The sequence below is a fragment of the Amblyraja radiata genome, chromosome 14, assembly GCF_010909765.2.
Source record: "Amblyraja radiata isolate CabotCenter1 chromosome 14, sAmbRad1.1.pri, whole genome shotgun sequence".
Classification (NCBI taxonomy): domain Eukaryota; kingdom Metazoa; phylum Chordata; class Chondrichthyes; order Rajiformes; family Rajidae; genus Amblyraja; species Amblyraja radiata.
In genome coordinates, this window is record NC_045969.1 from 16,850,597 (window position 1) to 16,865,482 (window position 14,886).

The following is a 14,886-nucleotide window of genomic DNA, read 5'->3' on the forward strand; positions in this document are numbered from 1 at the left end:
AAAGAAAAATGTTCCCGCCTATTCAGTTTCTCACTATAACTCAAGCACACGTCCCAGTAACACTGTTACATAGAAACATAGAAAATAGGTGCAGGAGGAGGCCATTCGGCCCTTCGAGCCAGCACCGCCATTCATTGTGATCATGGCTGATCATCCCCTATCAATAACCCGTGCCTGCCTTCTCCCCATATATAGAAACACTATGTTGATTCTCTTCTGCATCCTTTGCAACCTAACAACATCCTTCCTAGAGCTGGGCAACATCCTTCCTATAGCTGGGCAACTAGTACTGCACGGATTACTCCAAGTTGGTCTCACCAACGATTTGTACAGCTGTATCACAATGTCTTAACTTTGTACTCAATACCCTTCCCTCAGAAGGCAAGCATGCCAAATGCCGTCTTCACCGCCCTGTCCCTTTAAAGGAAAAGCGTCTGTACTAGATCTCTCTTTTCTACAACACTCTCCAGGGCTCTCCATTTACCATGTAAGTCCTGCCTTGTTTTCAGAGTTAAATTCTATTTCCCAATTATTTAGATCCTGTTTTGCAGAGTTTAAGTGAGTTATGTAAAACAAAACCCTAGACCAGTGTTTTACCGATTCCATGGAAATTGCTTGAGAGTGACTTGAACATCTTAAGTAGATCAGTTGGTGCACACAGGCATGATATTCAGGGTTTTGCCATACATTAGTTATAATGTATGGCAAAACTGTGCAGAAGCATCTGCATAGTCAGACAAAGGGCTGATATTACAAATGTTATTGTCTAAATGCTTTTTTTTAAAGTTTCAAGTTGAATTTATTGTCATATATACAAGTACAATGAGGCACAGGTGCATGAAAAACGTTCATCAATTAAAAGATCCAGCTTAGAGAGAGAAAGATTTAGTACTCACCCAAGTCCTTCATCAGTATGGCTTTATAGTACTTTTTCTGCAGTGCAGACATCCCATGATACAAGACAACATCTATCTTTTTTGGTAGTTCAGAGAGAACATCAGCCTTAATTCTTCTGAGGAGGAATGGTTGCATTAGACCATGCAGTTCTTTAGCTAGGGTGAGAGAAAAATAAATGCAATGAAAATCAAGATAAATCTCAGGTGTAATAACGCAAATGGATATTCTAATTTTAAAATATTAAATTAAACTAAAATGTACATTGGTGAAACTTCATGATTATTTTTACTTGTTTTAAAATGGAAATTTGATGATAAATAAAAAGATTAAAAGAAAAGTTTGCATTTACTAAGGGCCTCAAATTAATCCAAAGCATTTTACACCAATTATACTTGAAGTGTAATCACTGATGTTGGACATGCACAGCAAACTCCCTCGAATAGCAATGTAATAAAAATCAGATCATCTGTGTTGTAACTATGTTAATTGAAGGATAAATATTGGTCAGAACATTAAGTATAACCTCAGCTCTATAATTTGAAATATTGACATATAGTCTTTTACATTTACCTTTAAGGATAGGAGGATCTTCAATTTAGTTTTTCCCTAAATTAATGCAACTCCAACTCTGTCAGTAGTAAGAGCCTAGATTTTTGTGCTGATCCATGGACTTCAACCCATAATCTTATGGCTCAGGGAGTACTACTAACTGAGCTTTTGTTGACACCCGGATATAACATTTTTACTTTTAATTTAAAAAAAAAAGTAAAGCAGGAACAGAAGCATACCTTGTTTTGTGTTCTCTTCCACACTGCTGTAATAATTAACAAATTCTTCAATATCATCTTCTGAGAAGACCTTTGGTTCCACAAAGCTCAGCAGTGAGTACAGTTCGTGAAGATTATTCTGCACTGGTGTTCCAGTTAATAAAAGTGTGAATCGTACTGAAAACTAGCAATAAACAAGCAAATTTCCATTATTTTTATACTGCAATGTTTATATAAAATTGAAAAATTACAGAAACTAAGATGTGACATTCTCGGCAAATGCGGCGGTTGTATTTTGAAAAGAATGCCTTACCGCTTTCAGAGTCTTATACAATAGAGAGTTCCGGTTCTTTAACCTATGTGCCTCATCCACAATCAGTACACTCCAGTTGAATCTGAAAACAGCACATCAATCTTTCTGTCAAGCGTGTTTAAGTGTCATGAACCGGCAAAGGACCAATTAAATTCTTACTTGCTACAGCTTAACATGGTCATAAATGCCACAAATAATATATAATAATCAAAATACAATAAAATAATAACCATAATGCTAACATCATAATAGTGCAAAAAACAAAGTCTATAGAGCAACTAAAGAAACAGTCCATTGAACATCCTAGTTGCTCTCGTATGGTGTAGTGTTCAAGAAACTGACAATATCCACATAAATTGCAGCCAGTTGGTCCGCACAGGTTTTAAAAATGTAGCAAGGTAATCCATCAGAGTTTTCAAAAGGGAACTGCAGATGCTGGAATATCGAAGGTACACACAATTGCTGGGGAAACTCAGCGGGTGCAGCAGCATCTATGGAGCGAAGGAAATAGGCGACGTTTCGGGCCGAAACCCTTCTTCAGACTGATGGGGGGTGGGGAAAGAAAGAAGGAAAAGGGGAGGAGGAGGAGGAGCCCGAGGGCGGGCGGACCTACCTGACCTCCCGGTGGCTCAGCACTTCAACTCCCCCTCCCATTCCCAATCCGACCTCTCTGTCCTGGGTCTCCTCCATTGCCAGAGTGAGCAACAGCGGAAATTGGAGGAACAGCACCTCATATTCCGTCTGGGGTCCTTGCGTCCTTATGGCATTAACATTGAATTCTCCCAATTTGGCTAGCCCTTGCTGTCTCCTCCCCTTCCTTAACCCTCTAGCTGTCTCCTCCCACCCTCCCATCCGCCCGCCCTCGGGCTCCTCCCCTTTTCCTTCTTTCTTTCCCCACCCCCCATCAGTCTGAAGAAGGGTTTCGGCCCGAAACGTCGCCTATTTCCTTCGCTCCATAGATGCTGCTGCACCCGCTGAGTTTCCCCAGCAATTGTGTGTACAATCCATCAGAGTTGGTCTCTTTCTGAGAGTTCACCCTCATGCAGGATCTTCTGACATCGGCCTTGTTGCCCCAAAGAATAGTGTTGCCAGGGGCTATGGGGGTCAGAGAAGATACATTCCCCCTTTCAAAGTAAACGTAGAAAGCGTTGGGCTCATCCTGCAGTGATGCCTCACTGACACTTGAGCTACTAGTTGGTTTTGCCATGTAGGAATCAATGGCATGCAACCCCTGCTGCAGCTGGCGAACATCCTTATCATCCTCCAGTTTCTCATACTAACAATACCATAATTTGGTAATATGATAACTTAAAGTAATATGATTGCATTTATTGAAGGCTTATTACCAAATTATGGTATTACAAACTGTGGTTTGGACTAATATGAAGTAAAAATTATATCTTGCATCTAAATTGTACAACTAATTTGCAAAGTAACTCACCTTCTCAGAAAAGAAGCATCTTTTAGGCAGATCTAAAGCAGAACAACAAGTTTAGAATTTTATCAGGAATTGTTTTTATACAATCAAGAAGGCTGGATCCCCATCAGTTTGCCTACCAGGCCAACAGGTCTACAGAGGACGCCATATCGGCGGCCCTACACTCTGCCCTGACCCACCTGGACAACAACAACTCCTACATCAGGTTGCTGTTCATTGATTTCAGCTCCGCTTTTAACACTGTCATCCCCGCCAGCTTGATCACCAAACTCAGCGGACTTGGCATCTCCACCTCCCTCTGCAACTGGACACTGGATTTCCTCACCAACAGACCACAGTCTGTTAGGGTCAACAACCTCACCTCCACCACTATAACACTGAACACCGGCGTGCCACAGGGCTGTGTGCTCAGCCCTCTCCTCTACTCCCTCTTCACCCACAACTGCATCCCTAAGTACGGATCCAACGCCATCATTAAGTTTGCTGACGACACCACGGTGGTAGGACTGATCAGTGACAACGATGAGTCAGCCTACCGAGAGGAGGTCCAGCACCTGACAACCTGGTGTGCCAATAATAACCTCGTCCTCAACTCCAAGAAGACGAAGGAACTTATTGTCGACTTCAGGAAGGTCAGAGGGGGCAGACATACCCCCATCCACATAAACGGGACTGAGGTGGAGCGCGTCTCCAGCTACAAATTCCTCGGGGTACACATCTCGGAGGATTTGTCCTGGTCCCTCAACACCTCCAAGCTGATCAAAAAGGCACAGCAGCGCCTTTACTTCCTGAGGAGGCTCAAGAAAGCCCACCTGTCCCCCCAGATCCTGACCAACTTCTACAGGTGTACCATCGAGAGCATCCTGACCGCCTGCTTCACGGTATGGTACAGCAGCTGCACTGTTGCGGACAGGAAGGCACTACAACGGGTGGTGAAAACCGCGCAGCACATCATCGGCGCCCCGCTCCCTGCCATGGATGCCCTCCACCGAAAACGGTGTCTGAAACGAGCTGGGAAGATCATTAAAGACCCCTCCCACCCCAACCATGGACTGTTTGCCCTCCTCCCATCAGGGAGGCGGTACAGGAGCCTCAGGTCTCGTACCAGTAGGATGAGGAACAGCTTCTACAATCATACCGTCGCATTGCTGAACTCGGAGTCCCGCCGATAGATTCCTCCGGTCCCTCCGTCCCCATTGTTTAATTATTCTGTATTGTTTTATTATTCTGTATCCTCTTTTTTTTTTAAATTTAATTTTCTATATTGCACTACTACGGACTGACGCAAAACTGCATTTCGTTGTACCCATACTCAGTATTTGTGCAATGACATTAAAGTTGAATTGAATTGAAAAAAAAAAAAAGGCAAAAAGGCATATGTCTAAGTCATGAAACTATATAGATGTTTGCATATTGTGATCATCAAGCATTTGATTTTTGACAATATAAAACTACTGCTTTAAAATGCCACAGATTAGCTCAATTTCATATCTATACAGTACGATTTTAAAAACAAATAAACCCCCCGAGCAAAGTTTAACATAAAAGACAGTTAACACATTGTTGTTTTAAATCATGTGACGGAATTAAACAACGTGTAGACAGAAATTATCCTAAGAAAATCAATAATTATGCCATTATTCAGTCTCATTTGATATATGAAGTTAGTTTCATTAAAGTAACCATGCTGTAAACTATATTGATATAAGGGTGTACATGTTGGTCATCCTAATACCTCATAGGTGGTGAGGAGTGCATGAAAATTGCAATTTTCCAGGTCTCGTTGAGACGCTATTCTTGTATCTTTGTCTCCAGTGTACACAACTAATGAAAGTCGTGGAGCAAGTCTGCAAAATAAATAAATTAGTATTAAAGTGTTGTGGTGGCATAGCACAATGAAGCTCCATCATGAAAAATCTGGCACGGCATGGGCCTGCTCCAACCGTTCTCCATATGGTGATTCAATCAACATTAATTACAAAAAAGGGACAATTCATATGGCATATCTGATTTTAATAAAGTCCAAAAAAACTTTGCAAGTAGCTATGATATGTAATTAGTCTTGTATTGTTTGAAATGCAGCAGGCAATTGCCCAAAATAGAAAAATTACAAGCTATTTTCGTGAGGAGCTTGGTTAGAGATACATATTGGTACACTGGAGAGAAATCCTCTTCTCTTTTACAAAGTAGTATGTCTTCAGTAGTGCACTTGATTGATCTCCGACTTGGGAGATGATAGTGATATTACGAGACCCATGGCTGACATGTTAAATAAATTAAAGATAGACACAAAAAGCTGTAGTAACTCAGAGGGACAGGCAGCATCTCTGGAAAGAAGGAATGGGTGACGTTTCGGTTCGAGACCCTTCTTCAGATTGATTAGGGATAAGGGAAACGAGAGATATAGACGGTGATGTGGAGAGATTACAATGAATGAAAGATATGCAAAAAGTAACGATGATAATGGAAACGCCATTCTTAGCTGTTTGTAGGGTGAAAATGAGAAGCTAGTGCAACCTGGGAGGGGGATAGAGCGGCTACCCGGTGAGATCAAACAAATTTATTTTTTAAAAGGGTGCTTTCAGAATCAAGAGCTGTATTAATAAAGAAGTTACCTTTATATATTTTCTCATGATATGGTGTATGATATCTTGAGTGGAGGGAGTGGAAAAATCTAAATCTAAGTAAGAGAATCTAAACAAGCTTCAGTTAAGGATGTCCAGAGTGCAGCCGTTATGTTTAATGCATGCAGGAAACAAGAGCAATACTTAATTTACCCTCCCAACTCTTCTGTCCAATTCCTTAGTACTGACAACGGACACAGGATCAGGAAAGGGCCTTTCTCCTTTTGTCTTCCAGTTAGATAGAGGAGAAAAGATATTGACTGAAAAAAACAAGAACAGAAATGTCACTGCGTAGGTCTTCACTAAATCCCAATTGTCCATCACTCCTGGTTTAAAATTCCTCCAACAATTTAACGTTTAATTCTCACACTTAAACACATCATGGCCATGCTCTGCTTTGTGGCTTAGCTTGCAGTGTCCAACTTGTCCAACTACACTCCATTCATATGAATCAATCTTGATTATAACACATCAGCAGTATAGTGGCACAGCTCGTATGCCTGCTGCCTCACAGCTCCAGCAGCTTGGGATCAATCCTGAATATTTATTGTTGTCTGTGTGGAGTTCGCATATTCTTGCCCTGATTGCATGGGCATCCCTGGGTGTCCTGATTTTGTCCCACATCACAAAGACATGCGGGTTGGCAGGTTAAATGGCTAATGTTAATTGAGCCTAATGTTTATGTGGGAGGTAGAATCTGAGGAAAAGGTGATGTGAGTGTGAGAAGAAGTGTGAATGGGTACTTGATGGTCAGTATAGACTTACTGGCCTGTGTCAGTTCTATATCACTCAGACATCTTTGTCACCCGTCACAGCACCATGCTCTGCAGTTCACTAATTTACTCAACAATTTACTCCATTGGTTTAAGATCCACTTTAAATGAAACCTTTAAGGTCATTTATGCTAATATAAGAGCCTTTGGTTGTCAATACCAATATTCCTTTTCTGTCTTAAGTATCCAGTTTATTTTATTGTAGTACAGTGTATTATGAAATGCTCAAATGTACAATGTTATTTTGCTCATTCACAGGATGCAGCTGTCCTTCTAAGTTGAGCACTTATTATCAATTCCCAATTACTCTCGGAACTGAATGCTGTGCTTGGCTATTTCCGAGGGAAGATTAGAATCAAGAAGATTGGTGGAACTGAGTCACATATCGGATCAACCAAACAAAAAAAACACAATATATCTTTCCTTGAATTATATTAATGAAGCAAATGGATTTCTGCATAGATCGGTTTAATTACGTGGTTCCCATCATCAACATCAGTTCTTCATTTCCAAATTATATAATTACCTGGACCTAAATTTCCCATTGCCATGATGGAACCCAAACTTGTATCTCTCGAATACCAGACTAGGTCTCAAAATTCTGGTAACTTAACCACATTATTTTGCACAAGATAGACACAAAGTGCTGGAGTAACTCTATGGGTCAGGCAGCATCCCAGGAGAAAATGAATGAGCAACATTTCGGATTGGGACCCTTTTTCGTCTGAAGAAGGCTCCCAATCTGAAATATTACTCATCCTTTTTATCCAGAGATGCTGCCTGACCGGCTGAGTTACTCCAGCACTTTGTGTCTATCTTTGGTATAAACCACCATCTGCAGATCCTTGTAACTACATTACTTTGCACATATTGTTAAGAACCATGTTTGGCCAGTCATCACTGTTAATCCAGGTCGCATGGACTTTCAGTACAGTGGTTCTGATTAGTACCATCAGCATTTAACCATTGGTCCCAAGGTCAATCCCAGACTTCCAAGTATAGAGTGTGTGATGTACACCTTCCATCAGGTTGCTCTACTGCTAATCTCTACATGGAGTTCACTGGAAGAGACCAGGCTTGTTGGGATTCTCCATCTTTACATTGGTGAATTATCTCATGGATCCATCACCAATTGAGTCCTGGCACTACACTAGGCAGGGGAATGGTGTTAAGCTCAACCGTGATCTCATACAATGTCACGGCTGCCCAAGAAACTGAATGACCTGTGACTACTCCTGTTTTATCTAATGTTCAGAATTACTTTTAAAATGATCTACACCAATGTTAACTATTTCTTTAAACCGGTAGAATTAAAAGTTTTGTGCCGGTTGTCTTACCTGACACGTTTTACCAAGACCCATCTCATCTGCAAGGATGCTGCCATGTTGAACAGTGTGACAATGAACAAGCCAATTTAGGCCATTCAGTTGATATGAACGGAGATTTATACCTAAAAAGAAAGCATATGAGTGGTAACAACGAAGGGTCTCGACTCGAAACCTCACCCATTCCTTCTCTCCAGAGGTGCTGCCTGTCCCGCTGAGTTACTCCAGGTTTTTGTGTCAATTTTCTGACTGGTAACAGAGCCCTATATTAAAGTTATACTGATCACAATTGTACCTGAAGTTTGGAGAAATGGGAAAATATGCTGTAGCTGGAGATATAATGACGTTGTAAGATCTTGTATAGCGGCACAGAGTGATACAGTGTGGAAACAGGCTCATCGGCCCAACTTGCCCTCACCAGCCAACATTGCAGTTGACCAACAAGACAGTAATCAGCTGCCGGCTCATTGAAGTCTGGTCTCAACCCGAAACGTCACCCATTCCTTCTATCCAGAGATGCTACCTGTCCCGCTGAGTTACTCCAGCATTTTTGTGTATATCTTTGGCTCATTGAGATTCACTATTTGTTCATCTTTGCGCCATAACCATTTGTGAGCACCATGGTATCTTTTAGGTCCACCCCCAAGGTAACTGATGGGGCTTCAGTTTAATATCCCATCCTAAAGATAGGAGTTCCAACTGTGCAGCATTTCTTCAATTCAAGAGAGCCTGCAAGATATCTGTGCTCGAGCCTCTGGAATGGAACACGAGCTACAACGTTATAGGTGCAAGAGCCACCAGCTGAAACACTTAAATGTATGTATTGATTCCAAAATCCTTACAGTTTATTATGAAAGCACTCTGTTCTTTGCTTTTTAATCACTTCTGATTTGCCTGTATTGAATCCATTTTCCACACTTCTTACCCATTCACATAATCTATTAATATATTTTCAGTGATATTGTGTTTCCATATATGCTGATTTTATTGGAGTGTATTGTAATATCATCTGGATTTGGTATTAATATTGGTTTATTATTGTGTTATATCGATACAGTGAAAAACTTTGATTCAATCATCCATATGTGATTATGAACTAACATGAATCCCAATTACATTAATAAACAATGAATAATTGACTCCCATATACAGTGGAACATCACCACAATGCATAGTTTGCCAATTAGCCCAACTCTATATCTCTTGTTGCATAAGAATTGCTTTAACTAGTTCTGTCCATTTCCTAACAATGAACCTCATTGATCTATAATCCCTTGTGTTTTGTCGGTCACTGTTGACTGAAACATGGAATGACGCAAACAAGTAATCAAGTGTAAGAGAGTTCCTGGATCAAGAGAAGATATTCTCTGCTACTTCCTTTAAAAATCTCAACTGTAAACTGGTTTTAGGGTCCTTAATTATAGAGTAATGGTAAAAGCCAGTGGCACGCAGGGGTATTGCAATGTAGAAAAGTTTGAAGTATTATAAAGAGAGCATTGAAGTATTGTTCAACTTGCACAAGATCTTTATGAATTTCAGCTGAGGTACAACGTAGTTGTGCCATCCCGGTGAAGGGGGGAATCTGTCTGGGCTTGAATGAGGGGGGGGCTAGTCTGGATGAGGGGGGTGAGTCTAGGCTGGGGATGGGATCAGTCTGGGCTGTGGGGGTGGGGGGGGTCAGTCTGGGCTGTGGGGGGGGGGGGGGGTGTCAGTCTAGGCTGTGGGGAGGGGTCAGTCTGGGCTGTGGGGGGGAATCAGTCTGGGCTGTGGGGGGTGAGGGTGGGGATCAGTCTGGTCTGGGGTCAGGGGAATCAGTCTGGGCTGTGGGGGGGGTCAGTCTGGGCTGTGGGGGGGGTCAGTCTAGGCTGTGGGGGGGTCAGTCTAGGCTGTGGTGGGGGGGGGTCAGTCTAGGCTGTGGGGGGGTCAGTCTAGGCTGTGGTGGGGGGGGTCAGTCTGGGCTGTGGGGGGGGTCAGTCTAGGCTGTGGGGGGGTCAGTCTAGGCTGTGGGGAGGGGTCAGTCTGGGCTGTGGTGGAGGGGGGGGTCAGTCTAGGCTGTGGGGGGGGTCAGTCTGGGCTGTGGGGGGGTCAGTCTGGGCTGTGGGGGGGTCAGTCTAGGCTGTGGGGGGGGGGCAGTCTGGGCTGTGGTGGGGGGAGTCAGTCTGGGCTGGGGTCAGGGGAATCATTCTGGGCTGTGGGGGGGGGGGTCAGTCTGGGCTGTGGGGGGGGGGGGGTCAGGGGAATCTTTCTGGGCTGTGGGGGGGGGTCAGTCTGGGCTCTGGGGGGTCAGTCTAGGCTGTGGGGAGGGGTCAGTCTGGGCTGTGGGGAGGGATCATTCTGGGCTGTGGTGGGGGGGGGCAGTCTGGGCTGTGGGGGAGGTCAGTCTAGGCTGTGGGGGGGGTCAGTCTAGGCTGTGGGGAGGGGTCAGTCTGGGCTGTGGTGGAGGGGTCAGTCTGGGCTGTGGGGGGGAATCAGTCTGGGCTGTGGGGGGTGAGGGTGGGGATCAGTCTGGTCTGGGGTCAGGGGAATCAGTCTGGGCTGTGGGGGGGGTCAGTCTGGGCTGTGGGGGGGGGGTCAGTCTAGGCTGTGGTGGGGGGGGGGGTCAGTCTAGGCAGTGGGGGGGTCAGTCTAGGCTGTGGTGGGGGGGGTCAGTCTGGACTGTGGGGGGGGGTCAGTCTAGGCTGTGGGGGGTCAGTCTAGGCTGTGGGGAGGGGTCAGTCTGGGCTGTGGTGGGGGGGGTCAGTCTAGGCTGTGGGGGGGGTCAGTCTGGGCTGTGGTGGGGGGAGTCAGTCTGGGCTGGGGTCAGGGGAATCATTCTGGGCTGTGGGGGGGGGGGTCAGTCTGGGCTGTGGGGGGGGGTGTCAGGGGAATCTTTCTGGGCTGTGGGGGGGGGGTCAGTCTGGGCTCTGGGGGGGTCAGTCTAGGCTGTGGGGAGGGGTCAGTCTGGGCTGTGGGGGGGGATCATTCTGGGCTGTGGTGGGGGGGGGGCAGTCTGGGCTGTGGGGGAGGGGTCAGTCTGGGCTGTGGGGGGGGTCAGTCTGGGGTGTGGGGGGGAGGGGGTCAGTCTGGGCTGTGGTGGGGGAGGGGACAGTCTGGGCTGTGGGGAGGGGTCAGTCTGGGCTGTGGGGGGGATCATTCTGGGCTGTGGTGGGGGGGGGTCAGTCTGGGCTGTGTGGGGAGGGGGTCAGTCTGGGCTGTGGTGGGGGAGGGGTCAGTCTGGGCTGTGGGGGACAGTCTGGGCTGTGGGGGAGGTCAGTCTAGGCTGTGGGGAGGGGTCAGTCTGGGCTGGGGTCAGGGGAATCATTCTGGGCTGGCGTGGGGAAGGGGGATCAGTCCGAGGTTGTGGTGGGGAGTGTTAGGGTCCGGTGGAGGGGAGGTCGATGCGGAGAATCCCTGACCCAATCCTCTCTCACTCGCCGGTGAAGAAGCACCAACCTGTCAAACCCCAGCTCCTAACATCCTGCTCCACAAACCGCTCACTCTCTCCCACCTGCGGGCCGGACATTTGGCGAAGGCGGTGCAGAAAGTGGGACATGCTTAGCGCTGACGAGGAGCGGGAGCGGTGGTGGGAACCGAACCCAGAACCGTCTCGTCAACCAGTCCTCCAAGACTGTCGAGCTGTGGCGGAGGCAAGAGCGGCGCCCGGGCTCCCGGTGCCGGGCGGTGAATGGAGCCCCAAGGCCGAGGCACCGGCGCCAGCGCCCTCCTGCGCCCGCTCCCGGTCGGTGCTGGGATCAGTAACTTGCAATGAAAGCGAAACTTCAGAGGGAGAGTTGGTGGGGGAGTGTGTGTCCTTGCCTACCCCTTCTCAACATTAAAGATTTAGCATGGACTATTGTTGCGTGGACTTTTATCATCTAATATATATTTGAAACGTTTATATGACGATTTGGTTTGGGTCTTTTCCAAGAACTATTCTCATCCAATTTATTTTGAAATGTTTATATGAAGATTTGGTTTGGGTGCTATTGCAAGAAATATTCTCATCAAATTTATTTTGGAACGTTTATAAACTACACCCTAATCTTGACATTTATTAATAGTGTTAGAATTTCAGTGAAGATATTGTATTTAAATAAATATTTTGCAATAGATCATATTTCATTCTAAATTCACTTAAATGTGTCAACTTAATTTTTAAGTTTAATTTGAAAGTACAACTACACCCTAATCTTGACATTTATTAATAGTGTTAGAATTTCAGTGAAGATATTTTATTGAAAAAAATATTTTGCAATAGATCATATTTAATTCTAAATTCACCTAAATGTGTCCACTTAATTTTAAGTTTAATTTGAAAGTACAACTGCACCCTAATTGTAAAGAAGTGTCATCAACACACTGTAGCTTTACTTCTTTTATTCATACTGTAACATTACAGAAAGCACTAGCTGTACGTGGTCTGTCACGGAAACTAGAGAGCGATCCGTGGGTGGGGAGGTTGTAATTATACTTGTGATATGGGGAGTGGTTAGTAGTGATGAGGTAACTATATTAAAGGTACATGCACATGTCATCTACATCCTTCCCCTTAGAAACGAAAGGCAAACAAAATAGTGACAGGGCGACCACGTCTCATGCGCTATAAACGGTTAAGCAAAGTCACCATAGCGGACAGGCGGCTTGACGACACGTCCCGACCGGGTTCGCATCTCGCCATCTTCCCTCCCTGCAGGAAGAAGTGGAACAGGTGCAGACGGCCGAGCCGGAACGGGGGAGCTGGGAGGGGATGGAGGAGACGGAGATGAAGGAGGGGATGCGGGCACAGCAGCGGGCAGCGCGCGGGCAGGCGAGGGAGGAAGAGCCGGGGGAGGAACGGACTGATAGAGCTGAGAGGGCAGAGACCGAGGCATGCGAGGAGCGGCGGGCGGAGCAGCGGCCGGAGGCCGAGACTGCAGCGGGGGAGCAAAAGGGTCCGCGGGCGGTGGTGGAGGCTCGTTGACGAGCCGCAGGTGTTGGCGGGACCGGCGGTAGACGGTTCCCGCATGGTCGACAAGATAGGACCTAGGCGAACCAGCAGAGCCGATGATGGTGGCTAGCCTGGAGTGACCGGAGGGGGATTGCATGCGGACGACCTGACCGGGGAAAAGGCGCGGAAGGGGGCGGCAGGACTTATCATGGGAGCGCTTCTGGACATCGTGCTTGAGGGCAATGCGCTCCTGGACAGCAGCGGGCTTGAGGACGGAGGGCATGAGGGAGCGCTGGGCCACCGGGATTGGGGGTCTGGTGGTGCGAGACATGAGCCGCTGAGCAGGGGAGCCCATGGCAGGGTCGCGGGAGATGTTGCGAAGGTTAAGGAGGGCTAGATAAAAATCGGAGTGAGACAAGCGACACTGTTCCAGCAAGTTCTTTGCACTGTGGACGGCGCGCTCGGCCAGACCGTTGCTTTGCGGGTACTCAGGGCTGCTGGTGAAGTGGCGGAAGTTCCAGCTGGCCGCGAAAGCCCGAAACTCGGAGCTCGTGAACTGGCTGCCGTTGTCCGACTGCAGGCTGGCCGGGGAGCCGAAGGTAGAGAAGTGGCGGCGCAGCTTATCGACAACGGCAGAAGAGGTGAGGGAGTGCAGCTGGTCAACCTCGAACCAGTTGGAGTAAGAGTCGACAAGGACCAGGAAGTGTTTGCCTCGCCACTCGAAAATGTCAGTGGCAACCGCCATCCAGGGCAGTTCGGGGGCAGGCTGCTGCAGAAGCGGCTGTCGCTGTTGGTGGGGGGCGAGACTGTTGCAGGTGGAACACGAGGAGACCCTCTCCCGGATGTATTGAGCCATACCAGGTCAGTAGAACTGGCTCTGGGCATGAGACAACGTGGCCTCGGCCCCAGGATGACCGCGGTGAGCGGCCTGAAAATAGTGGTCGTGCAGCGCAGCAGGCACAACAACCTTGTGTCCCTTCACGACCACGCCGTCGTGCAGCACGAGCTCATCACGGACCAGGAAGTAGGGCCCGGCACCAGCCGGCAAAGCGGAACGACGGTCTGGCCAGCCCTGCTGGATGATGGCAGCAAGCTGTTGCAGGGCAGGATCATCGGCAGTGTGCTGGACCAGGGACTTCATCTGCTGCGAAGGGACAATATTTACATTGAGCACCATCAGGTCAGACATTTCATAGGGGTGGCGATCGGTGGACGTTAGCGGGGCGCGGGAAAGCGTGTCGGCCACGAACATGTCTTTGCCCTTACGATAGACGATCTCGAAAGTGAAACGCTGGAGTTGCAGCATCATGCGCTGCAGTCGAGATGAGGCAACATGGATCGGCTTGTTAAGGATGGTGACAAGCGGCTGGTGGTCGGTTTCGACGGTGAAAGTGTTGCCAAGAATGTAGTCCTTAAACTTTGAGCAGGCAAACACCACAGCCAGCAACTCCTTTTCGATCTGAGCATAGCGCTGTTCGGCAGGGGTCATGGTACGGGACGCATAGGAAACAGGCAGCTGCAAGCCATCATGGAGCTGTAGACAAGCGGCACCGAGCCCGAACTGAGAGGCGTCGCAGGTGATGATAATGGGAAGCTGCAGGTCAAAAAATTTGAGTGTGGAGGTACTGATCAGCCTGGATTTAAGGATGTCGAAAGCTTTTTGGTGTTGAGGGAACCAAGCCCAGGCCGTGTCCTTCTTTGTCAAATCCCTCAGGGGTGCACTCAGCTCGCTGAGGTCGGGGATGAACTTCCCCAGGTAATTAACCATGCCCAGGAAACGTTGCAGGCTGGGCACATCAGTGGGTGATGACATCCCGGAGATGGCAGCCGTTTTCTGCAGGTC

The 14,886-nt window shown here is 47.2% G+C and overlaps 1 protein-coding gene across 1 annotated transcript in view; it reads right to left on the reverse strand.

Annotated features, from left to right (window-relative positions):
* The window catches only part of chd1l (chromodomain helicase DNA binding protein 1 like), a 64,471-nt gene extending 52,708 nt beyond the window's left edge, over positions 1–11,763 (reverse strand). The window contains exons 1-8 of the mRNA XM_033032614.1: positions 11,570–11,763; positions 8,150–8,262; positions 6,193–6,299; positions 5,151–5,262; positions 3,419–3,450; positions 1,978–2,059; positions 1,686–1,848; positions 897–1,052 (exon numbers count right to left, since the gene is read on the reverse strand). Of these exons, the coding sequence (XP_032888505.1) occupies positions 897–1,052; positions 1,686–1,848; positions 1,978–2,059; positions 3,419–3,450; positions 5,151–5,262; positions 6,193–6,299; positions 8,150–8,262; positions 11,570–11,669 (865 nt within the window). The 5' untranslated portion in view covers positions 11,670–11,763. The remainder of the gene's footprint in view (positions 1–896; positions 1,053–1,685; positions 1,849–1,977; positions 2,060–3,418; positions 3,451–5,150; positions 5,263–6,192; positions 6,300–8,149; positions 8,263–11,569) is intronic.
* Between the last annotated feature and the right edge of the window lie 3,123 nt (positions 11,764–14,886).